The 27,354-nt window shown below is 36.2% G+C and overlaps 3 protein-coding genes across 6 annotated transcripts; 1 reads left to right on the top strand and 2 right to left on the bottom strand.

The window, feature by feature from the left end:
* Positions 1-4,001: 4,001 nt before the first annotated feature.
* LOC111806658 (protein TIFY 6B-like) lies at positions 4,002-6,788 on the bottom strand. Of its 4 annotated transcripts, XM_023692053.1 has the most exons (8): positions 6,552-6,787; positions 6,048-6,205; positions 5,527-5,551; positions 5,262-5,439; positions 5,088-5,181; positions 4,674-5,010; positions 4,500-4,557; positions 4,002-4,403 (listed from the first exon to the last, which is right to left on the bottom strand). In XM_023692053.1, the coding sequence occupies exons 1-8, from the start codon at positions 6,637-6,639 to the stop codon at positions 4,283-4,285; spliced, it is 1,059 nt and encodes a 352-aa protein (XP_023547821.1). In that variant the 5' UTR covers positions 6,640-6,787; the 3' UTR covers positions 4,002-4,282. The 4 variants fall into 4 exon arrangements, with proteins under 4 accessions (XP_023547821.1, XP_023547813.1, XP_023547805.1 ...); XM_023692045.1 differs by having other exon boundaries at positions 5,262-5,551; positions 6,048-6,121; positions 6,552-6,788; XM_023692037.1 differs by having other exon boundaries at positions 5,262-5,551.
* Positions 6,789-11,446: 4,658 nt separating this feature from the next.
* Positions 11,447-15,317, bottom strand: LOC111787519 (glucan endo-1,3-beta-glucosidase 3). The gene is made up of 4 exons (XM_023667507.1): positions 15,075-15,317; positions 12,193-13,446; positions 12,084-12,111; positions 11,447-11,973 (listed from the first exon to the last, which is right to left on the bottom strand). The coding sequence occupies exons 1-4, from the start codon at positions 15,130-15,132 to the stop codon at positions 11,811-11,813; spliced, it is 1,503 nt and encodes a 500-aa protein (XP_023523275.1). The 5' UTR covers positions 15,133-15,317; the 3' UTR covers positions 11,447-11,810.
* A 2,892-nt stretch (positions 15,318-18,209) lies between these two features.
* LOC111806084 (putative clathrin assembly protein At2g01600) lies at positions 18,210-26,782 on the top strand. Its single transcript, XM_023691440.1, has 15 exons — positions 18,210-18,494; positions 18,640-18,709; positions 18,797-18,894; positions 19,633-19,771; positions 19,884-20,011; positions 21,196-21,288; positions 21,405-21,455; positions 24,369-24,434; positions 24,516-24,581; positions 24,746-24,826; positions 24,924-25,004; positions 25,226-25,405; positions 25,493-25,571; positions 25,654-25,778; positions 26,085-26,782. The coding sequence occupies exons 1-15, from the start codon at positions 18,399-18,401 to the stop codon at positions 26,442-26,444; spliced, it is 1,713 nt and encodes a 570-aa protein (XP_023547208.1). The 5' UTR covers positions 18,210-18,398; the 3' UTR covers positions 26,445-26,782.
* The last annotated feature ends 572 nt before the right edge of the window (positions 26,783-27,354 follow it).

The raw sequence follows: 27,354 nt of genomic DNA, 5'->3' as shown, positions 1-27,354 counted from the left end.
TAGGACTTGCTCAGAAATAGCACCAACCATACTGTTGTCCAAGTTTATTTTGAGACCTACTGTAACCTTCTAAAATCATTGAAGCAGTTTAGCTTTGTTGGATTTTTTAGAAGAGGTGCCGTTCTTGTTTCTACTCTTGTCCATGAGTAACTGTACGAGTTCCACAAAGCCTTCAAGTAAAATCTTATACCCTTTTGGAATCCTATTATAGAATTGGTCCTAGTGACCTCTCTTTCTAGGAAAAGGCCGCCCTTTGTCTGCCAACACTAAGTCTATTTTGAATCATAATTTACGACCCTCATTGTAATTGTAGAAGGGAACTATATTTGTTCTAACTTTTGTACACGAGGAACCTTTCAAGTTAAAGTACAACCTTTTACCCTTTTTGGAGTCCTATCATAGAAGACGACCAAAAGTGTCTCTTCTTAGAAAGAATGTCTTTTCACCAAGGGACACTTATTGATACTTATCCCGTTTGTTTTGCACTATATTCCAGCTTCAGTAATGGATTGGAGAAAATTCAGAGGGATTTCTCGTGGGAGAGTGTTGATAAGGGTAGGGTTTTCATTCGGTTAGGGGTTAGGTGTGAGATTGTCTTGAGAATGGTTTTGTTAGATGTGTTGGGCATAGGGAACTTGAAACTTTGAAGTATAACCTTGTTGGCTGAAAGACTTTGTTTTCCTCTTTGGAGTCGAATGCTTTTATGGCATACATTTTTTGTGTGCAATATGATGCTCATCTTGTATAATGGATCTTGGTTTCTTATGCTAAAGGCATATTCAAGAATTGGAAAGTTATCTCACCTAGTTGCTCTTTTCAATATTTTGAAATTTTCTATCGAGGATGGCTTGCTTGCTGGAGGACTTGTGGTTACTGTCTGCCTTCTTTGTGAAACTCCACCTTGTATAATTTTCAGAATCGTTGTCCTTTTTGTGGTTGATATTCATTGCCGTCCTAGGGCTAATGGTTTCTAATTGCGGGTGGAAAACCTTCGGATGGATTCTCTTTTAGGCAATTCTTCACCTTTTTTGTGATCCTTGCTATTATTTGTCATTCGCGTGATCCTTGCTCCCCTATGCTCCTTGTTTTTTTTTGTTTTGGATGGTTAGAATTTCCAAGAAGGCTGTTTTCCCCTGCTTAGGAAGTCTTATGTGGAAGGATTAACTACCAGGTTAAAATACATTCTTTTTGCTNCCCCCCCCCCCCCCCCGACCAAGCAGGGAGCTCTTAGTGTTTTTGGGCATGGAGGATTTCTGCAGCCTTTTAGGTGATATAACTTATAGCTAGGTTCATCGTCTCCCTGTGAGTGTCTAGAGCCTTTCTTTGTTGAGCTTCCTTTGAATTGAGCTTTTCTCTCTCGTAAATAGCTTCTTGGTCCCAAATCACAAACAGTTTAAATACAGACAGCCAGTGGCCTTAGATTCTTCCTTTTCTTTAGGCTAGGAGATTCTAAAGAAGAGGAGAATGTGGAGAAATCTTGATCTTGGTGCTTCTCTTGTGAGGAACATGAGGTTGGAATTTTAGATTATTGTATCTTCCTGAAATGACGTCTTCTTGGCTTGGAAGGCTTTGATTTTTCCCATTTCATCCAATGTGTCAGATCCTGGAAGGACCCATTTATGATGTGAAAGAGATATTTTCGGTATGAGATGCAAATTGGAAAACTTGACGTTTTCATGTGAATTTCCTTTGCCAATTGAGAACCGTTGATTTTTGCATCCTCAGTATAATTTTGTACGTGCATGAATACTCATTCAAATGACACTCCAATCTTCTATAGCTTTTGGCCGTCTTCATTGTCCCGTAGACTTTGAGAAGTATATACAATCCCAACATGATCCACCGTTTGTTTCTTTCTTGATCTTCGACTTAAACTTCTAGGACTCCAACTCAATAACATCTGAGAGATGGATCTTAGAAAAGGAGGTCCATGTGTACTTTAACTTACGTTGAAAATCACAAGATGGAATGATGATGACTGAAAAGACCTGAGTTGTTTCCAGTTACTCCCACCACATGGAGGCACAAATCCAACTATTTCTTATGACTTAGGCCAGAGCTGTGTTGAACAAATGTTATAACAACATGGCCACGTGCTTTTGCAAATATAATTATAGAGAGTCCAAGTCGATTGCCCTACACAGTCCATGTTTGGGTACACAACTGCTGACTGGGGAACGGGTTTATACTGTGTCAGTCAGGGATATTACATTCTATAAACTAGTTTTTGTGGGGTTAGATGGCTTTTACGTGAAACTAGTTGAGGTGTAACGCAAATTGGCCTGGCCCGAATGTTTACGGACGGGTCAAAGTTTGGAACTAATTGTTGTATTATAGTGTTTGTCTTCACTTGTTCGTCTCGTCGGGACACTTCCTGATAGGATTTTGAAGCATTTGCAGGAAGTCCTCTTTCTAAGTGTTCCTCTTTCTTGTTGTTTGTTAAATTGTTTCTGGGCTTCATATCGTTAGTGTATGTTAATTTGGATCATTTCGAAGGAAGCTTAGAAGGCTGTTCTTATGATGATATTGCTTGTGGTAGACGAATTCATGCTTTTCCTTTAGGCTCTACGTGTAATTGTAGGAGAGCATGAGCTTTGTTATCATTTGAAATGGGCTTCAACAAGCGAACGACACGAACACAAGAGTGTGACACGAGTCGACGCTGAATTGAACTCTGGGATATACGAACATTTTGTTGGCCTTGGATAATTATTTGATTTTGATTTTTCTATTATCGCATTTCCAAGTAGTAGCCCGACACGTTCGGCATATTGTTGGTTTGTTTTTCCATTTCAACCACTCAATTTCTGAATATTGAAAGTCCAAAATTATCATTCCCATTTCCCCATTGGTCAATTTACTCTCAAATTCCAAATGAATTCAGGAAGGGAGGTGAGGGCAATGATCAGGTGGTTCCCGGTCTATCCTGCACCCGCCTACCTCTCATCCTTATCCACTTATCCCCTTTGTTATGAATATTTATAGCATAAAAAAATTAAAAAGAGGGGTTGAAAATGATAGGCCACTGCCTAAACATCACCGACCGTCACAGACGTCTGTGATTGGTTGGGAGATTGTGACAGAATGACGCGTTTTCCTCTCCACGGTGGACCCCCGACTTTCAGGCTTTGTTCATACGGTAAAAACGTGACCGTCTACACACCGCTATTCCCTTTTTTTCTTTGAGAAAAAAATTTTAAATAATTTTTTGCAAATATGAAAATATTTTTTTATTTTAGACTACAATTTTCTAATTTAAATATTGAAAGAGAATAAAAAAAAAACTAAATAGAAATATTCGAAATATCTAAATCCTTATTTTACCGATTTCTAAATGATAACAATATTTAAATTATATAAAAATAAAATAAAAACCGAAAAACCATTATTACTGAGTATGGGGGCAGAATAGTCATACTCAAACGCAACACGTGAAATTTATGTCGATTTCTTTTTTTCTTTTTTTTTTCAATAAAATTGAAATTAAATAAAATCTTATCTTTCAAAATTCATGTCGGCCACATTATTGCATTTGGATTTCAAACACCTTTCTCAATTAACAATTTTTTTTTTTAAATTACAAATTTACCTTTTATATTTTTTTTAATAAAAAATTAAAGATTTTGAATTCATAAAATTCAATTTAGAGTTTATAAAATTGAGATCTAAAACCTAAGCTTAGGATAATGATTTCCCAGATTGTACAAATTAAATTTATAATTAATTAGACAAAGGCTTGAGATTGAAACCCTTTTGTTGTTACCTTAGTGGGGAAAATGAAAGATCGGTTTCTTATAGCTCAAGAATTTACCTGCAACTCCCACTTCAAACCCTTGTTCATTACACCAACACCACACTCCATGTTCTTCAACCAATCTTATCTTCTCACCCTCAAACACCTACCAACAAAATCTTTATCACTAGATAAGTATGCAATATAAGCACGAGATGTTCTAAATGGTATACTAAATGAAAGATCAATCGGAGAGAAGAACAAAGCATTCTTAGTAAGGGTGTGAAATTCTCGAGATGGAATAGTACATTAACGCTACATAAGGATGTTGGAAGCAAATGATCCAACCAAAGTTTGAACATGAATTCACAACCCTACAACAATTATGTATAGGAAAATATTATTTAAGACGTGGAACTTTGAAACTTGAATATAGTCCAATCCCTTCAAGGTTTGTTGTTCAGATAATAATAGACCATAACAATTAGTACAAAACATCATATGAAATTCATTCTTATCTAAGTTCTGCATCGTACACGATCGTTGCGCTTAGCTTGCCACATTAGCACTGTTGCCTGTGATAGGACTCGAGAAATTTGCACCGTTCGATTCTGTTGCAGCACACTCGGAATATTTCTTGCTAAGATTGTATGGGGCAGAGCTCATCACCCTATATGTATGTCCATAATTGTTCAGATTATAGAATTTGGATCTACATTTTCTTTGATTATGTTCTTTTTAGTCAAGAAATCATAAAGGGACTTACCTCTCCTTGCGCTTTTCTAAAAACCGAGCTAACGAAGCTTTACGAGCCTGTGGAACAGCTGTAGAAGAAAACAGGAAACGAAATATCAGCTGCGACTCGAGAAAGTTTCGACCTATTATACTATCAAGAACGTTTATGGTGAAATATGATCACTGCTGTAGGAGAATGGCATACCAGAGGGCATCATAGCAGTAGCAGTGACAGAGCCGATTGGATTGACTATTCTTAGAGGCTCTCCTTTGCTGATAGGAGTGGTGTGGACTCTATTGCTTTTAGCTCCTCTCAACTCATCGGTGCAGCTTGATCCGCTTGCAGACTGGGCACCTGTGTGAGAAGAAACGGACAAGGGGCTCGAGAGAGCAGGACAAGGCAAGGTGGTTACGGGTTGGTTCGTTGGAGCAACGTCACTTGCTGCAGCCATTTTTGCACCCATTCCATGAGGTTGAGCTTTTGGATGTGCAATTTTGGAAATGGCAGCTCCAGCTCCAGCCAGGAACATTATAGCCTGAGCCTGGAAACGAGTACTATGTTACTTCAAAAGAGGCAAAATTATGACTCTTTTCGAAACGGCCAGGGGTTAATAAATACCTTTTCGGGGGTAATGTCATCGTAGACGTTGACGGTACCGCCGTAAAAGATAGTCAATTGAGCTGGGGATCCACCAGTCGGTTTCATGCTACTCCTGAAACACGGGATAGTTCTACCTGTTAGCTCAATATAGTGAAGTAATGAAGTTGAAAGGTAAAAGTCTAAGAGTATTACCATGGTTCAGTGATCCCGACAATGGAACCGAACGGCGGGAAAAGGGAATTTGGAGCACTCGAGACAGGGACTCCTCCAAGTGGTTGTTTGAGGATAGAACCAGCCATCTGACCAGGAAGAGCAAAAGGGTTCTTCAAGGATGGATTGCCTAAGGAAACTGATATACCTTGATTTGGAACTGAAAATAGTTTTGCTTCGTGAGGACGATAAGTCGAATACATATCAGGTTGCATAGGATAAGCTTCCAAGGAAAAATGAGGACCACCTTGCCTATCGTGATTGAACGTTTTCTAGATTGAACAAGTCGAACCGGAGAAAGCGATACAACCATATCAGCCCAAACAAAAGACAACCATATATTTAGAAAAGGCAAATACATCTGTTAATCCTCTTTAAACATAATAATGAGATGTTTTCACACGCGATCTCGTCGTAATTGGATTTCGAAAGCCTGGAGTCGAGAGATCTGCGTTAGTGTAAACTATCTTTGGGCTATACAAAGAAAATAAGTCATAGAAATTTAGTTTATGTAAACTATGTCTATGGATTATGCAGTCCAACCAATATAGGATCGACTTCTTAACCTCGGCCTCGGTTTAACAATCCATGAGTCAAATGCCTCCCGACCATTTTGAAATCTAACTATGGTTGGTTTCTATGCTGAACCATGTTTGAAATGATTTCCAACATCTATGTCTAACTCATATTAGGTATATATGCAAGATGATAAAGTTCTAGTTTACAAGTTCATACATCAAAAACAACACTGAAGAACACATATGAAACCTGTATTTCAGCTGCTCTTTGTTGATCCGAGGTAACCACGACCGGATCAGAAGCGAGCTTCGAAGTCTTGTCCCCTGCAGAAATCTTGGAAGGCATCAGATGAGGAAGGGCGGCGGGCTTGTTAGAGGACCATGGAACGCCAGAACTTTTAGTATACCCTAAAAGAACGCCGCCATGAAGATCAATGAACATACCAGACAGTAACACTAGATTATCTTGACTAAGAACTACACATGAAATTAGGGAATTTCAAAATTTCATAGCTCCAAAACAAGAACACATAAAAAAATGCCCTAATTATATGGAGAACAACAGATTTTAAGCTGAAATCAAAGAGGATTTTGTTACCTAGCTAATCAATAACAAAGAGTAACCATTAATTTCAACTGGGAATTCTGTCTGAGTCCCAAAAAAGCAACTCCGACCAAGAACTTCAAGATTCAACAAGCAATAAACAGAGGATTCCAAAACAAAGAAACAAAACGGAACCGGAAGAAAATTTACCAGAATCTTGGACTCCATCGTTGTCGATTTCCTCTTTCACCATAGCCAATGGCTCCTTAGAGCTCAAACCCAAGAAATCCCTCTCCATTTCAGACAAAAAACCCGACAGCAACACAAAATTCAGACAAAAAAAACGACCACAGAAGACCAACTCGGAAACAAAGAAAAAGGAAAGGAGAATTGAAGAGCAGCAAAATAAAGCAAAGAAGAGAGAAGAAAGGCGTAATTGGATATTGGCCTGTCGAAGGAATATAAGCATGTCTATGAATTAACCGGAAGAGTTTTACCGATAGATCCGGTGAGGTGACCGTCTTAGCCGGTAACTCACAACGTGCGAATTGTGAAGACCCTCCACGCATTACTTCGGCGGTGGTACCACTCTCATTTGCTGTCACTCTGTCATAGACTGCCACGTGGCTTTCCGCACGTGGTTCACTAATTGATTAATCCCGATGTTTTCGCCACCTAACGATTTATTCGCCTCAACTCGTCGATTTTTTCTTTTTTTTCTTTTTTACTCAATGTGTGAATATTACTATTTATTTTACAATTTTAAAACGAAAAACAAATGTTGACATGATATTACGTGCCTTCCTTCTTGTCTCCTTCCTTTTTTTAAAAAAAAAAATAATTTTTGAAGTGTGCCTATTTATATTATATTTTGTTTTTATTTATTTATTTATTTTTATGATTTTCACGTGAATTTTATATTCGAAGTCTAATTAGAATAGCGTTTGAGGTCTATTTTTTTGTGGTTTCGTGGAACCTTCTTCAAATTTTTATCATCGCTTAAGTTTATTTCAACTACGGATAAAATGGGTTTTTGCACATCATTTCAGATCAACTAACTACCATCTTAAAAACCACAAACTCTACTCTCGAAAGTAGAACTTACACGAAAACAAACGAACTCTTATATTTCTCCTTGCCTATATTGTCGTTACCAGTGATGATAACTGTAGGAAGATCCAAGTGGCGACGTCGTTCAAAAATGACTGTACTCCTACTCATACTCAAGCCTATGACGTATGAAAGTAATGTTTGTACATATCGTGTGTATGGAAATATAGTACATCAAATTTTTTTAGTGCGAAAAGAAGTGGGGTCCATGACCAGTCAAGTTTTAGGTCCCACCAGTCTGTCTGTGTTTGCATTATTCAAAATTGGTTGACTTTCATGCACACAAATGAGTAGTTCCAGAAAGTTAAAGATCGTAAAGTAGAGGTACAACTATCGGGACACAGATAGATTATAGCTACAAGGCCATATCACACAATTGATCTGCAATTTTTATGTACGTAGATAGGTGATTGCTACAATTCATAGAAAGTTCGACCTTTATCAGATTTCTAAATCCAAAACCTGACTTCTGGAAGAAAAAAATGTTAATCCTTTGCTATAATTTATAGAACGTTCGAGCTCGAAAAATATTTAAATCAATCCGAAGTCAAAAGGGAAAAAAATAATATAATTAGTTCCTTTCAAGTATCGGTTAAATCAATATTTTGTTCCATATAAAAAAAGATTTAAGCATCAATCTGTTTTAATATTTTATTCTCTCTATAAAGAAAAGGAAGAAATATTTTTTTTATTATTTTATTTTGATTAATTAAAACAAAAAAGTCAAAGAATCAATCCTTAATTATTAAAATATTTGTTTTTATTTGTCTTCTAACGCCCAATAATAATTTTGAATTATGAAAAAAAAACAAAAATAATTATATATATAAAAAGAAAATATATTAAACATAAAATTAAAAGTTTAAAGTTTTTTTTTAAAATTTTTAAAGTTTAAAGATTTATTAGATATAAAATTAAAATTTTAAAGACATATTAAACATTATTTAAAATTATTAATTTTTCAAATCAATTTATAAGAAAATTGATTATTACGACACTCGAATAAATAAGGTGTTCATGAATGAACTGAAATCACATCCAAATAAAATCGACAGTGAGGATAGAATGACTGAGTGCATTGCACCTCAAGAATCGTAGAGTATAATAAATGCAAATGTTAATCACTTGAGAATATTTGGCTACTATGCTCATTATGTATCATCATCAGTCTCACGGTTCTAAGACGCATCTACTATAGGGAGGGTTTAACTCTATTCTGACCAATGTCTCGCATCATTCGGTGACTGGCTCTGATATCATTTATAACAGCTCAAGCTCACCGTTCGAGTCAAAACAGACAATATCTGCTAGCAGTAGACTTAGACTATTACAAATGGTATCAGAGATAGACATTAGACGGCGAGCCAATGAGGACACTGAACCCCAAAGGAGTGGATTGTGAGAGATCTCACCTTGGTTGAAGAGAGAAACGAAGCGTTATTTAGAACACCGTGAAAACCTCTCCCTAGTAGACACGTTCTAAAACCTTAAGACTAACGACGATACGTAACGAATCAAAACAGACAACATCTACTAGTAATGAGCTTGGGCTGTTACATCTTCACTCACATACTTCTTAAGAAGATTACCAAGAAATCACCCAATATAAAATGTTCATATACCTCTCTTTTACTCGAATATCACGCATTTATCAAGAGTACGAATAGATGTCATAAATATGTAATTTCAGTCCATAAATTTGAAACGTGACGAACACAACAATAGTTTGAACATCCTTAAAAGAAACAAAATTGTGTTTAAAAACCAACCTTAAACATATCATTAACCTAATCGAAAACGTAAAATAAATGTAATCATTTACTCAACTTTAAAATTTAATTATTAGTATATTTGATAAGGATAATGATGAGAAATTGATAATGGAGCATAATCATTTATTTTGAAGCTTTACTATTATGGGGGTTGCCCTACTTTCAAACAAAGCATTTCTATTTTTGGCACAACAGCTCCCCTTTATATAATATGAAAACTTTATACTAAATTTTATGCTTCACTGTCACGCATATCTTAATTAATTAATTAATATCTCATTAAACTATATAAGAAACGTACAATGCATACAAACTTTTTATATTAATTTTCATATCTTACAACAAACTTTTTTTTAAAAGAAAAAGTCAAAATTAAATGATGTTGTTTAATTTCAAGAATAATATTTTTTTAAGTGTATGAATCTGTCTGTGTGTACGTAATTGAAAAAATAATCCATGATCGTATGTGCATGCAACATGTATGAAGTCTCGGGCATAATACTTTCATGCCATCATGACTTAAATTCCTTAGTCATGCATTGGAATACATTTCTAAATCGATGTCTCGTAAATCTTGTATGTAGTCATACCATCATTCAATCATGCTCAAACATACATAACATGTGAATAAAGTTCACATGGTATGTATTATTTATATATCAAACAATTTCATCCAACCTAGCTTATAGTCGTCCCAATTGTTTGGTCTCTTCTCAATTTTTCTGTGAACTGTAATTCAAATCTAGAAAAATTGAAAATCAAGAAAAAACGTTCGTTGGAATTGTTGACCAGCGGGGAAGGAAGAGAAAACCCTAGAAAACGAGTGTGTAGCCATGGTTCTGTGCAACTTCATCATCGGCTATCATATTATTATGTGAAATCTATTAGGGGTCTCCAACTGTCCGCTAACAGTGAACCTGTCTCGATTGACAAGAGTCTACATACTGTCTTAGTAGTTGAAAGACACGATAGATTATCAGAGAGTCACAAACTAATCTCTAGTCGTAAATTGTTAATTATTAAAAATAATTTTCTTCCAAAATAAATAATTTATTAAAACTTATATATAATCTAAAGTTCTAACTACCTCATTTATGAAAAAAATTTATTTAATATGGGAAATATTTAAACTATATTTTAAATATAAAAATATTGTCTAGAGTGGACAAAATTAATTATTTATTAATATCATAAATATAATGGGACTTCCAATTTTAAAAAATAAATAAATAAAAAAAATGAAATAAATAAAGCTTTTAGAATGCACGATGCGACAGAACGCAGAAGAATCTTTTCAGTAATTTATTGGAAGAAGTGAAAGTATATTTATTTATGATTAAAAAAACACGTGCAAATATAAAATTATAAATAAAATAAATAAATAAATAAATACGAATCGGTGTTTGGACTGTTCTTTGTATTCTGTGGCCAAATTTTGTCGATTAAAACAATGATCTAGAAATCTCCTCAATTTTTTTCAAAAATTAAATAACAATATTTTATTTATTTATTATTATTATTATTTTTTTCCTTTTTGGCTGAAGCACATTGGAGACAACGGGCAAATGGCAGAGTTGCAATAATGTAACTTACCCCACCCCCAAAATCTTTGTCGTTTTTTTTATTTTTTTATTTTTTTTTTTTACCTTTTATTTTCCGAATATTAAATTTAAAATTTTTAAAATTTTTAAAATTTTCCAATTGTGTCCAGAAAATATTTAAAATATTTAAAATATTAAGAAACTTCTATTTATTAATTTATGGACATGTTTGACAATAATAATAATACTTTTTCTATTAATAAAATAGACATGTGTGTTAATGCATCTCGGGTGACAAGCTATTATTTTGTCCATAACATTAGCCCCACTTTCGACCTACTTTCGAGTTGATGTTTGAATGAGGGTGATATCACGTGGCGCTTTGATAATTGTTCAGGTGCGTTTCAATAACCAACGCGTGAGCTCTAAGTTGTACGTATCCCTTTGGTTACTCTAATTTGAGTGGTTAGATTGTTGATTAAACCATCGACCATGAGCGCTAACGTTAAATATGAGAGGAGGGTCAGTCCACCAACAGCTGTTTTCTAAGCTAGTGACGACATTGCATAAAAACGACACTAGCTAGTGGCATTTAACGTCGTATCAAATTATTCATTTTTAATTTGTTAACAAAATTTAATAAATGTTTAGGTAAATATCAATTTAGAAAGAAAAGAAAAGGTTTAGGCTTCAACTACAATATTTTTGAGTGAATTAAACTGAAGATCCGAACAAACTTGCTAAGCAATGGAGACTCCAAAGAATGATGATGATAGTTACAACTTACACGAGCTCACAAATAATCCTTTGATTTCCTTTTTTTTCCTCTCTCTACAAAATCCAAACGATGGCTCGTCGAACTCGATCGACGACTAATATAGCCACATTCACGATCCTATCCCCCACTCGTCCACCCTCGACCATACCAAAACTGGCTAAATAAGTTACAATAGCTTGGAACCAAACGGGACTAAGCTTGAAAATCCAAAACCGTCGTGGAGATATACGAATACAAGACGAAAAATGCAGCAGCAGCAGCAGCAACATCACAAGAATGCCAAAGTCATTAATAAGACAGACAAGATCATTGACATGGTGTAAGGGTTGCTACCATAGAGAGACTTTGGACGGCACCCACCAGCTGAATCAGAAGAGTTTGAAGATGGAGCCAAAGATGTGCTATTAACTAAAGTCCCATTATATCCATTACTGCAATACAAAAAGCTCAGTGAGTAGGACATATATACGCTTTTGCGTATAGCGTTTAACTAAGACCAGACGTAATTTAGTAGGACTATTTAGGAGTCGTCGTCTCTTACCTTCCTGGGAAAATACACGTACCATGACCTGAAACAAGAAACGTCAAACCGAGTATTAGCAAATCATCGGAAAATATACACTATTTCTAAGAATTTCAAGATATCATACTTGGGTTTGTGGTGGTGATGATAGCTACTCCTTTGAAATCACAGGTCCCTGGAGACTTAGCCATTTTCTGGTAATATGCATTGAAAGCATAGGTTGCATGAGCTATAACATTATCTGGTTGATAACATGGCTGCCCCTGCAATAACGAGGAGCAATCGACTTTTCCCGGTCCACAAGCCCAATCCAGGGCTGCCTGCAGCAGCTTACGATCGGCACCGTCTCTTGCAACACAGAACGTCTGGTTTGTGGTATCATTTGCCAAAACAGCACCAGCACCAGTTAAGTGTAAGATATAAACTGGCACTCCATTTGGATAGAAGAGACCCCAGTTTTTTTCTGAGACCAAACCAGGTCTTAAATCTTCATTGTAGAGCTCATATATGTAGGTACTAACAGGAACTCCGGGATGCTTCGGTGTTCCAGTGTTGTTAAGAACATGTCGAATTAAGTTGCTATTGTAAGTGTTAGCATTGTCTAATGTTGCATCTCGCTCCGACGCATCACCCTTAGATGGCCAGCCTGACTCCGTTACAACAACTCGAATGTTGGTGAAGTTTAAAGCCGACATTGCGAAATATGCAGCATCAACAACTGCATCAAAGACATTAGTATAGTGCAAGAGGGTATTGGCATCAACAGCTTCCTTGGTTGGAGGGAGGGGTCGAAAAAGAGCGTAGTCTAGAGGAATCACACCATTCGATTGCATGTAATCGTAATACGGATAGACATTAAGCATGAGATACGACCCGGTGGACTGCAAAAATTTAAGTAAAGGGACCATGACAGGGTCCCATGAACGGTTAAAGAAGGCCTGCGAAGGCGGGAACGAATCGAGAATAATGGAAGAAGAATGTGGAGTAGAAACTTTGATTTGGCGATCTAGATTAGATGCGACGAGAGCAGATTGAATGAACTTTAGGGCTGAGACTAGGATTGGGGCAGCATTTGGAAGAGAGGTAAGAACTTCAGAGCCAACGGCTATGCCTGTGATGTTGGTGGCAGGAACATGGGCGATGACATTTCGAGCGACCCAGTTGGCTGCAGTCGCGTTGGACTGGCCAATTCCAAGGAGTTGGTCATTGGGTACAGAAACGGATACCTGGATGCCTGTGTTGGCAAGCGCAAGCAGCATGGCACGGTCGGCATCATATAGCCTGATATGTCTAATGTTTTGAGCCTTAAGAAGTGCAACTACCTGAGTGGGGCTGGGCATATCAGAAAGGTCTGTACCAAGGTTTACACCAATGAATGCATCTGCAATTATATTCACGAGTTTAGACAGTCTTTTTCAGCACGAACGCAATATTTTTCAGCTCGGTTCACGTAATCGTGATGATGAACATGAAAAAGAACATCAACATAATCACACAAAATCTTATAATCAACCCAAATAGGGGAAGGGAGGAAGAGATGAAGAGATGAAAGGAACATATAGAAGAAAACAGCATAATTATAGAAATTGTCATTGTTTCCAAATGTAACAGCTCATTTCCATGAAAAAAGTAAGTAGGTTTGGGTGATTCAAATGTTTTATCATTTGCTTGTGTAAGACCCCAACATCCATAAAACACCGCATGATAGAATTTGATCACTTACTTAAGCCCAAAATTAGCCGATATTGTCCTCTTTATGCTTTCACTTTTGGGCTTCACCTCAAGGTTTTTAAACGCGTCTGCTGGGGAGAGGTTTCCACACCCTTAAAAAGAGTGCTTTGTTCTCCTCCCAACCGATGTGGGATCTACCTATTCACCCCCCTTCAGGACCCAATGTCCTTGTTGGCACTTATTCCCTTTCTTTGATCGATGTGGGATTCCCCCCCAATCCACCCCCCTCGGGACCTAGCGCCCTTGTTGGCACATCACCTTGTGTCCACCCCCTTCAGGGCTTAGCCTCTTCACTGGCACATCGCTCAGTGCCTAGCTCTGTTACCCTTTGTAACAGTTCAAGCCCACCGCTGACAGATATTGTCCTCTTTGGACTTTCCCTTTCCGACTTCCCCTCAAGGTTTTTAAAACGCGTCTATTAGGGAAAGATTTCCACACCCTTATAAAAAAATGTTTCGTTCTTCTCCCCAACCAATGTGGGATCTCACAATCCACCCTCCTTTCAGGCCCAGCGTCCTTGCTGGCACTTCGATGTGGGACTCCCCCCCAATCCACCCTCCCTCGGGACCTAGCGTCCTTGTTGGCACACCGCCTCATGTCCACCCCCCTCAGGGCTCAGCCTCCTCGCTGACACATCGCTCAGTGTCTAGCTCTGTTACCATTTGTAATAGCTCTAGCCCCACCGCTAGCAGATATTGTCCTCTTTGGACTTTCCCTCTCAAGCTTCCCGTGAGAGGTTTCCACACCCTTATAAAGAATGTTTCATTCTCCTCCCCGACCGACGTGAGATCCCACATTCCTCTTCCAAGATTCTCCACACCACAATAGACTAAGATGTTAAAAGACAGAAGGAAATTGATCTGGAACCAAACATGGTAGCTGACGAAAACTCCCCATCAAAAAAAGCTCAGATAGATTTCATTTTCACCAAAAGGAAATTTTTCATTATCAGTAACCTCAACTTCTAAGAACAGAAACTAAAGTCCCCTTTCATAACACATTCCTGCTAGTAAATTCCAAGTCCAGATCCCACTAAAATGTTATGGACAAGCATTCCAAAAGATATCAAAAATCCATCAACACAATACCACATGCACACTTATTCCACTATGGCCAGTCAAATAAAAAGAACAAAAAAACAAAATTTCTAATGAAGAACAAACATTGAAGAACAGCTCAAGAACACTACACTGAAACTGATTCTAACAAATGGAAAAGAAACAAATAGAGAGAGATGCAATCTGACAAGAATGGCAACAACAAAGAAGAGGAGCTCACCTTGATCAGCAGAAACAACAGAAATGGCTAGAAGGAAAAAGAGCAGAATCAGAGCCATTGAAAGAAGAATTCACTTGAAACCCTCGAAAGAATGGGGTTCTCCACAGACCCAGTTCACAAAGCAAAAACCCCAGTGTCCCACAATTCAAAATCTAGGTCGGACCCCAAAAAGAAGAGAATCCCAAACAACAAAACCCATAAAAAAGAGAGAAATTTGAAGAGAGAGAACCAAAAAGTGGACTAGTGGGAGCTAACTTTTACTGTCTGTGTAGTGTGTGGATTGTGGACTGTGGAGAGTGTCGCAGGAACATGTCAGAGATCCAACGGTGGAGATTTGATGAGGTTAAGGGTTACCATACAGAATTTAATGGATGGGTGGATGAAAAATCATTAATTTACAACTTTAGTGTCTTAATGTTTTTGTTCCCATTTATTCATCCCTAATCTTAGATTAAATGTTTAATTAATATCTTACTTTTATATTTTAAATTTTGTCCCATAAATTTTTAAATTTTATATTTTGGGTTAGATCTCCATTAACTCCCATAAATTTATGAATTTTCAATTTCTTCTGACATTTTTTAGAATTTATGAATTTATTTGTTCCATTTTTTAAAATTTTAAATAAATTTATTATTTAAAAGTTTAAGAACTAAATTTATAATTTTATCGATCATTATTTTTAATATATCTCAAATCTGGACGCGAAATGCATCCCGACAAAAAAGATTTATTTTTTATTGAGATCAAAAATTCAAATTTTAAAAAAGAGAAAAACTGAATAAAAAAACAAATTATATAAATAAAAAAGTATTTAATTTTTTTTTTTTTTTTTCATGTTGGGTGAGAGAGAGCATGAGTAAGCTTTAAAACTAAGTTGTAGACAAAAGTTGTAACACACGATGTGACCAGAGCAGCTGACGTGGACTGAAACTGCCAACTGGATCCAACGGTCGTGTTCTTCAATTTTCCTTTATTTTAGTTTGAAATACTTTTAATATATATTTAGAAATAGCTTTAAAACTTCTATATTTTGGTTAAAAAATTCATATTGTTCCCTAAAATGTAATATAAAATTGATATTTTACTAAATAGATAAAAGTTGATTTCAAATTTTAGAAAAAGGAAAATATAAATACTAAATTTAAAAATTTAAAAGTAAAAAAATAAAAATAATAAATAATAAAAGGGTAAAAAATAAGTGGTTTGGTTTTATTGGGCCGTTGTTGTCGGGAGCCGGCATGGGATACCCACTTTGACAGAGCGTCAGGTTTTCTTGGGCGTTGGGAATTTTGCATTGAACCGGGAAAAAGCCGTTTCTTAAGTGACGCGTGACTTTGCCCCCTCCAATTACACGAATTTTCTTTCAATTTCTATTTATTTACATTAATAAATAAGTGCCTAAATTATTTATAAAAAAAGTCTCAGTGGTACTTTTCAACTTTAAAAAAAATAAAAAAAATACACTTATAATCAATACTAGATTTAAAAAATAATCATTAAATTTTAAATGTAGCATTAACACTGTTAATTTTTATCAAAAATCGCCTACTCTATCTTCGTCTTCGCTCCTTATTGCTATTTCTTCTTTCTCCGTAATCTGGCTACTCGGACTCGAACCGAGATGCTCTAGCACTGCTTCCTAAGAGCAGCGTGTCTATCGCCCTGCTTCTCCTTCCCCCTCTCCCTTTCTTTGGTCTCGCGGTTGAACGAACGGTGCATTGAACGATTCAACAGTCAAAAGAAAGGGAAATAGAAGGCGGGTTCGAAGAAGCTGCTCGACTGGAAAGGAGAGAGGAACGGCTTCGTAAAAAAAAAAAAAAAAAAAAAAAATAAAAAGTGGTATTTTTTTTTTCTTTTAACTTTTTGAAAGTGTAAGAATAATTTTTTTAACACAATATTAACAATTTTTATAAAAAAAAAATTAAGGATAGTGATATTTTTCATTTTTTTTAATATTTAAAGTTATTTTTTAGATTTTTTTAAAATCTTGAAACCTAAAGTATTAAATAGATTTCCTAGTTTTAAATTGGTAACATATCAAATATTTTTTGAAATCATAGTGGCATGATAAAATGAAGGTAGAAATTAGGTTGGGCAATTGACCTTGAGCAACACTAAGGCACGATAATACGCCTGATTCTTTCAATTGAATTTCCAATCTCAAGTCGAGGCGTTGGTGCGTTGGAAAGATTGCAAGACGTCGAGGCTCGACTTAGAATCTTGAAAAGAGCTTTTGAAGCTTACTCTACTACAACGGACTATTAAGTTAGTAGAGTGCCGTGTGTTAGATTTCAAAACGTTATATTTTATGATTTCTCTATTTTCTCACTTTCGAATGTTTGAGTCGTTGCTACCGCTTCGAACTTCGTTATCCACTGTTGCTCTTACGTGCTTTGTTACACCATCTTTAATTTAAGGCATCTTCATATTATCAAGTCCATTTCAGAAAATTTAGTGAGACAATTAAAACTATTGTAAACCCTAAATTACAAATGTCAACAACAACAACATCGAAGGTGTTCCTTTACCTAAGACGACTTAAACAACAACACTAATTTGTAACCTTCTCGAAGAGAGCTAACAAGGTGAGCAAACAGTGAAAGACGATATGACTTCTCTTTTCACTAAAGACAAATACAATTCTACTTTTCTTTCCAGTCAAGATGTCTCTCGTTTTGTTGATCGAGTTGGTCACGATGGCTATAGATGAAGGATAGGAAGACGATAGTCGATACCTCGTGTTTAACATTATCTATTGGAAGGTCCTCCTATACTATGACAGTTCATCTATTTATTATCTTACATTATTTATTGGAGGTCTTCGATTAAAAAGTTTATTTATTATTATTATTTTTTTATAATCAAAGTGAATATAACTCAACGATAATTGCATACGCCATTTATTAAGGTCGGAGATTCAAATCTCCGTCCCAATTTTGTTATATTAATTTTTTTTTATAATATTTCGAAATTATTAAAAAAAAAAAGTTCGGAAATTAATAAAAAAAAGAAGATAGAAGAAATAATGATGATGACACGTATGATTTACCGACCCATGGGGCCATCCACGCCATCACCAACATAGGTCAGAAATTGGAATCTATTTTCTTCAAAATTGGAGAAATTAAAAAAAAAAAAAAAAAAAAAAAAGGGAAAAGTAAAAGCGTCCTCCATTCGATCTTCCTCTCCGCAGAAGAATTCATCTTGTTCTTCGTTGGATCACAGAGAGAGAAACAGGGAATTCAGGTCTGCGAAACACGTAACACTTCTAATTTTGAGAGAGAGAGACACGGACAGACGGAGATCTAGAGAGAGCATTATATGAATATGGCTACGCTTCAGACATGGAGGAAAGCTTATGGCGCTCTCAAGGATTCTACCAAAGTTGGCCTTGCCCATGTCAATAGCGATTATGCGGTATTCTTGGATTGTTTGTTTGTTTTTTTTTTTTTTTTTAAATTCTACTCTCGCTTTTTGTTCTTTTATTTATTCATTTTAATTCTTTTTCGATCGGCGTTTGATCCGATTTGTGAGTTTTGCTATTATCTTATTCTGTATTTAGGATTTGGATGTGGCAATAGTCAAAGCTACTAACCACGTCGAGTGCCCGCCGAAAGAGAGACACCTCAGGAGTGAGTGATTGCTGTTTGCCAGATTCATTTTGTTGCTATGAATCAAAATCTACTTTTTGTGGGATTGATTTCCTGTTTTTGTTTCAGAAATTTTGGTTGCTACATCGGCAATCAGGCCCCGTGCTGATGTTGCTTATTGCATTCATGCCCTTGCCCGACGATTGTCCAAGACGCGTAATTGGACGGTACGAATTTAATTCATTATGTGTTGATTTCCTCTGTGATATTTGTTGTTGTTTTGTTCGCATTAGGCTCCTTTATCTGGATGATAACAATCGTCTAAGAAAATTGTGCGGTTGTTTTAGCTATCCCCTTCTTAAATTGGTTATGTTCCTATAGTATGTGGTTGTGGTTTTTCTTTAATGCTCATATTTATCTGCATTGGATTTTATTACTTTCGTTATGTGCATCCTATTTCAAATGTGATGGCACACAAGTGCAACGGGGACTGCGAATTTATTTTACTGATTCTTAATTTACCATTAGAAATGAAATGTGCATTTTTTTATTGTAAATTTGGCAATGTTTCTGGTAAATTTATTGTTCATCTGTTAGGGTAAAAATACAAAAGCTTTAGTTTCTATCCTATTATTAGTCGAGCCTTTTTCTTTGAAATTTTTGTTTAATATTTAAAGGATTTCATGTATTCAATGGTGATGAAGCATGTCCCATGTGGACTGAATATNAAAAAAAAAAGGATGTCTGTGTCGCATGGTTATTTTGACAAATATGAAACAACTGATCCATGATTATAAGTGGAATGAATGTGAGAATACAATGATCAACAGCTATCTTATTGTCCTAAGATTTTATCCTGATTTATTTTAAAACTTACCCTTTATATCCTTCTTCTCATTGTCTATTTATTCTTTTAACTTGATTCCTTTTTGCATCAACCGTATAAGTTTCTTCATGTTTGACAGGTAGCTTTGAAAGCGTTAATAGTCATACATAGGACTTTGAGGGAGGGCGACCCAACATTCAGGGAAGAACTTTTGAATTTTACACAAAGAGCTAAAATCCTTCAATTATCCAATTTTAAGGATGATTCAAGTCCTATTGGTAAAATTACTGGCATCCTCTTCTCTTCTTTTTCAGCGATTCATATAAATGATACTCTAATAGCGTAGTCAATAATAATAGATAAATGACTGATACATATATCTTTTAATAGCTTGGGATTGCTCTGCATGGGTACGTACATATGCATTGTTTTTAGAGGAGCGACTCGAATGTTTCAGGATACTGAAGTATGACATTGAATCTGAACGCCTGCCAAGACCTGCCCAAGGTCAGGATAAGGTATTGTATTGAAAACTTTAGTTAATTCACCTAGCCTCCTTGCATGGTACATGTTTGAGTGAGTTATAACTTCTGGTAAATACTCTGAAAGATGCATATCATTTTTGCCTATCGGTAAAAATAATGTGATTATAAATTTCTAATTATAAGCATCATAATGTAACCATAGAGTTCTCCTCCATTATGAATGTGATTTAGTTTACTGGAAGTGAAGTTTGGCCCATTGACGGTTTACCATGGACTGTAGATAGTCGAGGGGAATCCTTTTCTGTTTTTGTTTTGGGTTAGGTTGTATTTTGTCTCCACTTGTTGAGCTGTCCTTATGCATTCTTTCACTTCCCAACTTTGCAATTAAAAAAATAGGTTTGTGTATCATGTCCAAAGCCGTCTGATCTTTATGGAGGGAAATCATCCTTGGTTTGTGTATCATTGTCCTTCGTCGTCAAGATTTATGATGTAAGAAGCATGAATGGACATAGATATGAAATGACAAGGCATGGTGTGCTCATGACATCATGTCACTATTAAAAAATCTTGACACCAATATAGTAATATGTACATATTTAGTGCAGTATATTTATGCTCATATGTTATATATTCGTACATATATCAATGTTTCAAATACTAACAAGAAAACCTTTTCAAATGTCAACCTTGGAACATAAATCTTTGTTTTTTCATTTCAATTCACTTTGATATTAAATTTAATGTCGGAAGCTTAACTACATGTTCTGTTGGATCACTTTAGGGACAAAATCCAGTAATTTTCTTTTTCACAAAATACATTAGAGGTTGCAACCAGAACTTTCATCTCAATCAATGTTCTGAGTGTCTTCTTCGTATATTACTTAGTAATGTTGTTTAGACTTTAGTTGATTTATCTTATTATTATTTTTTTCTTTTTTTAGTTTCTACAGGTCCATAATTTTTGCTTTTTTCTGAATTCATTGTGTAGGAATGTGGTTTCTAATGGAAGAGAATATATGTTCTTATTTTCTATTTTCTTCATCTTTTCAACTAAACACGTCTTTGACATGTCCACTGCATGGCCTAATCTATCTGAGGTTGATATATATATATATATATACAAAAGTACAAACTAAACTATGTGTTGGAGTGTCTAATGAGTGTCCCCAGTTCATGGATTATTGAAATTCATCAATCATGGTTTTTTTCGTTGGCAGGGCTACAGCAGAACCAGGGAACTGGACAGTGAAGAACTGTTGGAACATTTGCCTGCTTTGCAACAGCTGTTGTATCGTCTTATTGGCTGCAAGGTATCTTTTCGACATCTGTGAACCTTCCTTTTCACTTGGTACTTAAATCAACTTTATTTTTTAAAATTTTTACTGTGACCTTTGAGCATGAAAATTACTTGATGTTAAAATTACAGCCGGAAGGAGCAGCTATTGGGAATTATGTTATACAGTATGCCTTGGCACTGGTAAGCTGACTTTTTTCTATTTATATTTTCAGTTCCTGGATCTTATAGCAGAGAATGTGATTAATGTTAATATCGTCATTATTATTATTATAGTTGCTGTTAATTATTATTTTTCATCTTTTATGGACAATATTCTCTGCTNAATAAAATCTTAACCAAAGAAGGCAAAAATGGAAAATCTGAATGGTTGCACTGATGACCGAGCCCACCTGCAACCAAAACCCTGTTGCCCATCGCAACCCAAAACCCGCGACCGAAGTCTGACCTGCCTGACGACCCGCGCCTTGACCCAACCTCAGCCTGCACACACGACCGCTTCTGTTGCGCCACATGTCAGCGTCTGGCGCAAACACCCCCTTGGCTCCAGCGGCTTGATCGGCTCGGTGGCGGCTCCTCGGCTCTGGCAGCTTATTCAGCTTGAGAAACCTATTTTTCGACCTGTTCGGCACCGCTCAGACCCTCTCGGACTCGATTTTAACCCTGTTTAAGGAACCAACCACCAACGAAAGCGTATGACGCATATGAGGAGCTAGGAGATTACGTGTACATTTTAGGGAGTACTTTGGCTAAGGCCTACCAAGTAAGTGGCCCTACCGTCGTAGGTTACACAATTGTATGTTGTATGTTGACACGTGCTCGTGTATTCGTATGTGTCATTAAATTGTATGTTAGACTGTTACACTTTAATACGTTAATTGTGAAATGTGCACGTGTGCTATTTTTGTATTGATTTGATGTGCGATATAGTGTGACGTGATGTGTTGTGTTTAGAAGTAATGCAAGACCGTAATGTATGGAAATTCAAGGGCTATAAGAAAGAGACATGCCTCCTGGATGTCTCACTATTTACTTGAGGGCCCTTCATGTGGTAACATCCAGAAAAAGATTAAATTTATATTAGGTGCTCTTTGTTGAAGTTGTAGTGTTTAACATGATTATGTGCTAAATTCTCAGATCAAAATGTGAATATGGATCAAAATTTAGACTCTTGAATTTATGAAGTTTTGTTATTATTGAATAATCTGGGCAAGCAGTTGGAGTTTTGGCTTTTGATGACGTAGGCAGTTTTGAGAAGATAGAGCCCCACTGAGACCTTGATTTAGTAAAAAGTTCTAAAATTTAATATTCGGAAAAGGATGGCCACCCTTTTCTTTGAAAGGAGGTCACTGGTGGCCCATGTCTAAAGATTTGAAGTAGACTAGGAAGGTTGTTTGAGGAAGATGTGTTAAGGGCATAGGTAACATGAGGCTCCAGATCAGACAAGTTATGAGGGGATTGTCTTGAACCATAATTAGTGGAAATGTTCCCAGATTGGAGGGACACGTTAATTACTGAATAAAGTTGTAGTTTATTTGATTAATTCATAAGAAAATGCCACGAGAAAGAGATCATTGGTCAATTAATCTTTTTACTAGTGTTTAGGTGTGGTATTCATAGTGTCGGTAAAAAGGTTGAAACATGTGTTCTGGTCTATAATATCTTGTAACCTAATAACTTTTTTCAAAGGAAGATAGTTAGTAGGTTCAATCCTGATCGGAAATGAGGCTGAGGAGGTTGATTGACCCCAAGTCAGTTTTATACATGTAGGTAAGGGTGGAAGAGAGAGAATTGTTATAAGGGTCGGAGGATGGGGGACTGGTGTGTGATGCTGTGTTGGTTTGGGAGTGTGTTGTGATTTTTTTTTTTTTTGTTTAATTTACATGGTTAACTCATCTTATAAGCCAATTGAAAAAGTTTTTTTTTTTTTTTTTTTGGATTGGTCTCCCCTTTGTAATTTCATTTTATCAAGGAAATTGTTTTGTTTCCAATTGAAAAAAAGGTTTTATCTTTTCAAAGTATTAAATGTGTTAGTGTACACGTATTTTTTGAAAGGAGAGGAAATGTATGTCCATGTTTTAAAAAAAAAAAAAAATTACGAACTTCTCGTTGAAAACAATTATTTTCATTTTCATTTTTATTTAGAAGACGAGAGCAAAAGGTTATGGAAGCTACTCCTAAGGCCATGATGGTTTTAAGAAGAGAGGAAAAACTCCGGTTGAATGCCGTAAAAGCAATGGCTTAGGATTTATGGCTAGAAAGGAACAATTGTCTTCAAAAGCAAAGGAAGGAGCTCGTGGGAGTCCTTAGCTAAATTTCTTTGTTCATATTATAACTTCTCTTCCTGTGTAAATAGATCTAATTGGAGTGCCTTTTTACAAGTAACTTCCTAGCAGAAGTCTACTAGCACTTCTTATCTTTTCACTAAATTAATGAAAAGAGGCTCTTGTTTTAAAAAGGAAATATATTCTCGAGTGCTGTCACTTTCTAAGGAAACTTAAATAAAATAGAAGGTACCCACTGCTCATTAAGCAGGATGCTGCTAGGTATCATTTTTTCAATTCTTTCAAACTCATGAATATGATTCGTTGATGTGAGGTGAAATATTTGTTGACTAAAAGGTAACCAGCACCATCACAACTCTCGGTCATGTCTTTGTTGACAGAAACATTTTTTCCATTGAATAAATAAAAGAGTACAAGCCTATTTGAGGCTTGGATTAGCAACACGTGCAGTTTGCTGTTGAACACATTCATTACTTCGTTGGAGGAGGGGGTATATTCGCATGGTGAAATTAAAAAGAAATTGATGTATTTGCTTTTGTTATTTCACTGATTAGCCCCTTTCTCTGTGTTTTCATATGTATGGGCCAGGATAATGCACTATGATGGGCAAAGGCCATTTTTTTGTTCTTCTATCTATGTTTCCTGCGTTATGTGGGAAAGAGTTCTAAAGTTTTCTTTGTTCTGTTCTCTCGGTCCTTTGGCTTAGATCAAGTGTAGTTTCTGTTATCTTTTTTATGTTCTCAAAGGCTACTTTTCATTTATAAAGTCTTATGCCCATTTTTTTACAAATGCCGTGACATGTTATTTTCAGGTATTGAAAGAGAGCTTTAAAATCTATTGTGCTATTAATGATGGAATTATAAATCTTGTTGACAAGGTAAGTATCTTACTTAAGCAAGACTTTTAGAGACATACATACAGTGCTTTGGTGACAATAAATTTATTTAACTCCCTGCAGTTTTTTGAGATGCCAAGACACGAGGCTATCAAAGCCCTTGATATCTATAAAAGAGCTGGCCAACAGGTACGTTTGAGCTCATTTTTGTTTCTAACAGTGATAGTTATCTCTTAGAATGATTACTGGTTGTCTATCAACTTTTTTGGTTGTGTCCCCCGTCAACCTTTTTTATATTATCTGAGGTACACTATTAGACAGTTCAGGCTTATTCTTGCCCTTTCCTCGTGCAGGCAGGAAGCCTATCAGATTTCTATGATATTTGCAAAGGGTTAGAACTTGCTCGGAATTTCCAGTTTCCTGTTTTAAGAGAGGTAGTAATGGTATTATAGTGACTTATGTTTCTTATCGACCTAAAGCTACAGTATAAACTTATACTTTCATACTTCATGCCTTGTTATCCACTTCCAGCCCCCACAGTCATTTCTTAATACGATGGAAGAGTATATTAGGGAGGCACCACGAGTTGTTACAGTACCAAATGAACCACTGGTTAGTATATTCTCGATAATTTTTCATACCAAAAATTTGGTTATACTTCAGGCATTTGAAAGAATTGCTATTTGGATTTATTCTCATATTTGGAATCTACTTATGAAGGCAACATGGCTTTCTTTGCTTTTTTTCTTGCATGTTTGTGCCCTGGAGCTTATGTGTGAATCTAATTTATCTGTTTGACAATGTTTAAATTTTTATTTTCTAATCCTGGACAGCTGCAACTTACTTACAAGCCGGAAGACTCTCCTTCAGAAGATCCGAACTTACCAACAGATGAACCAGAGGCTTCTCCTTCAGATGATCTCTCTATTACTCCTGTTGAGACGGCTCCAGCACCACCTCCAGCACCAGCACCAGTTCCTGCTCCAACCCATTCAGAGACTGGAGATTTATTGGTATATATCTATACCTTTTTTTCTTCTGTAATAAATGATAATGCCTCTCATCACCATCCTTGCCACTTTGCTTGGTCAACTTTTCAGGGATTGAGTCTTGCTACCACAGAAGTATCCGCCATTGAGGAGAGAAATGCTTTGGCCTTAGCTATAGTTCCTTCTGGTGGTAAATTCCAAGTCTTTCTTTCTAATTGGGTTGCTTGAGAAATTTTCCTAACTAGTGTTAATGATATCAAACCTTATATCAGATGCAGCAGTGTCCACTTTTCATTCCAATGGTGTGCAGGCAAAGGATTTCGATCCTACTGGTTGGGAGCTAGCCTTGGTCACCACTCCAAGTGGTAACCTTTCATCAGCTAATGAGAGACAACTGGTATGCTTTAATGTGATTGTGAATTTTGAACCATATCGTTTCCCAGTTTTGCATTTAGCTGGTGGAACATTTATGAATTAGATTCTTTGAAGCTTAAGGGGATTATTAGGGAATGGAAATCCAAGTATTTTATCCATATTTTCTGCCCATATCCACTAGAATCTCTGAGAACAAGTTTTTTTGTTTATTATTATTTTTCTTTTTAGTATAAAGCAAGCATTAGGACTATAATTATTGTGTAGATATACGGTGGTGACCTATTCTTCAATAAATTGATAATTTTGCTCTCATTCTATGACGAACCAGGCTGGTGGGTTGGACACGCTCACTCTCGATAGTTTATATGATGAAGGTGCGTATAGAGCTTCTCTACAGCCAGTGTACGGTAAGCCTGCACCAAACCCATTTGAAGTGCAAGATCCGTTTGCATATTCAAATGCCGTCGCTCCACCTCCATCGGTTCAAATGGCGCCACTAGCTCAGCAGCAGGCGGCCAATCCTTTTGGTCCTTACCAACCCACCTTCCCACAGCAGCAACAACAACCATTTACAATGGACCCAACAAATCCTTTTGGTGATGCAGGTTTCAGTGCATTCCCTGCTCCCAACCACCATACCGTACCTCCACCCACAAGCAATCCATTCGGAAGCACAGGCCTGCTGTAGAGAGCGCTCGTATCTCCAACATGTAATTTAGTCAACAGATTTGGTTTCATCATATTCGGCGGGATGTAAAGGGTCGGCTTTTCTTGAACGAGCTGCAAAGAATGGTTGGTTTGGGGCGTGCGACATTCATTTGTTTGGTTGAAACTTCCAGCGAGAGAGTGAATAGTGAAAGGTGTAATAATTAGTGAATGAAACTAATGACCATTTCAAGTTAGTTTCGGAATACTTGGAACTATGCTGTCCTATTAGCTGATTGCGAGTGCATTTCTCATAGAATTTGGCTATAATTTTTATGCATACGTATGTAATTCATCAATTCATCACATTTCTGATCCTTCCATTCTGCATTTGCCTCTGTATATTTCACTGATATTTCATGCCTCAACATGCTATGCAGGCAAGGTCCAAAGCAAGAAGTCCACGATTTTTATGGGCACTTGAGTTCTCTGATGAACATTTTGTCTTATCATGTGTGAACTATTCCAAATTTAGAATTTAGATGTACTCTTTGTTTGAATTGATAACTGTGAATTTTAGGAAAGTTTGTTTACCATGGAACACTTGGTCAAAGATGGATCTTTTTTGCTTAGTGTGAATGAATGTGAATACGACACGACGATAAGTTATTGTCATGTTTTTTTTTCTTTAATCTATTTACTGGGAATTGGAATGCTCTTGAACTAAATGAGAATAAATTGTTCTTTTATTCATTTGAAATTTATTGATGTTGTTTGCTAGAGATTGTCTGTCAATAATTGAAATATGAATTCTGTGTCTATTTTTAACTAATTTAAAATCAACTAGACCATCAATACTAGGTATACTAGGTTCAGGTAATCTAGTTATGTCTTAGTTATGTCTTTTATTATTTTCCTATTAATGATCCACATCATAGAACGGCGAGGTGCAA

The sequence above is a fragment of the Cucurbita pepo genome, chromosome LG01 (assembly GCF_002806865.2).
Source record: "Cucurbita pepo subsp. pepo cultivar mu-cu-16 chromosome LG01, ASM280686v2, whole genome shotgun sequence".
NCBI classification, from domain to species: Eukaryota; Viridiplantae; Streptophyta; class Magnoliopsida; order Cucurbitales; family Cucurbitaceae; genus Cucurbita; species Cucurbita pepo.
This window is presented reverse-complemented; position numbering and strand designations above follow the sequence as displayed.

Excerpts from the sequence above, each read along its gene's own strand:
- LOC111787519 (XM_023667507.1), bottom strand. The coding sequence starts at position 15,132 with ATGGCTCTGATTCTGCTCTTTTTCCTTCTAGCCATTTCTGTTGTTTCT. Across the intron at positions 12,112-12,192 it reads CATCACCACCACAAACCCAA|GTCATGGTACGTGTATTTTC; the intron begins GTATGATATCTT and ends TTCTTGTTTCAG. Across the intron at positions 11,974-12,083 it reads ACGTGTATTTTCCCAGGAAG|TAATGGATATAATGGGACTT; the intron begins GTAAGAGACGAC and ends TTTGTATTGCAG.
- LOC111806084 (XM_023691440.1), top strand. The coding sequence starts at position 18,399 with ATGAATATGGCTACGCTTCAGACATGGAGGAAAGCTTATGGCGCTCTC. Across the intron at positions 24,435-24,515 it reads TTATAAATCTTGTTGACAAG|TTTTTTGAGATGCCAAGACA; the intron begins GTAAGTATCTTA and ends AACTCCCTGCAG. Across the intron at positions 25,779-26,084 it reads CAGCTAATGAGAGACAACTG|GCTGGTGGGTTGGACACGCT; the intron begins GTATGCTTTAAT and ends ATGACGAACCAG.
- LOC111806658 (XM_023692037.1), bottom strand. The coding sequence starts at position 6,639 with ATGGAGAGGGATTTCTTGGGTTTGAGCTCTAAGGAGCCATTGGCTATG. Across the intron at positions 5,552-6,047 it reads AAAGAGCAGCTGAAATACAG|AAAACGTTCAATCACGATAG; the intron begins GTTTCATATGTG and ends TGTTCAATCTAG. Across the intron at positions 4,404-4,499 it reads TTAGAAAAGCGCAAGGAGAG|GGTGATGAGCTCTGCCCCAT; the intron begins GTAAGTCCCTTT and ends ACATACATATAG.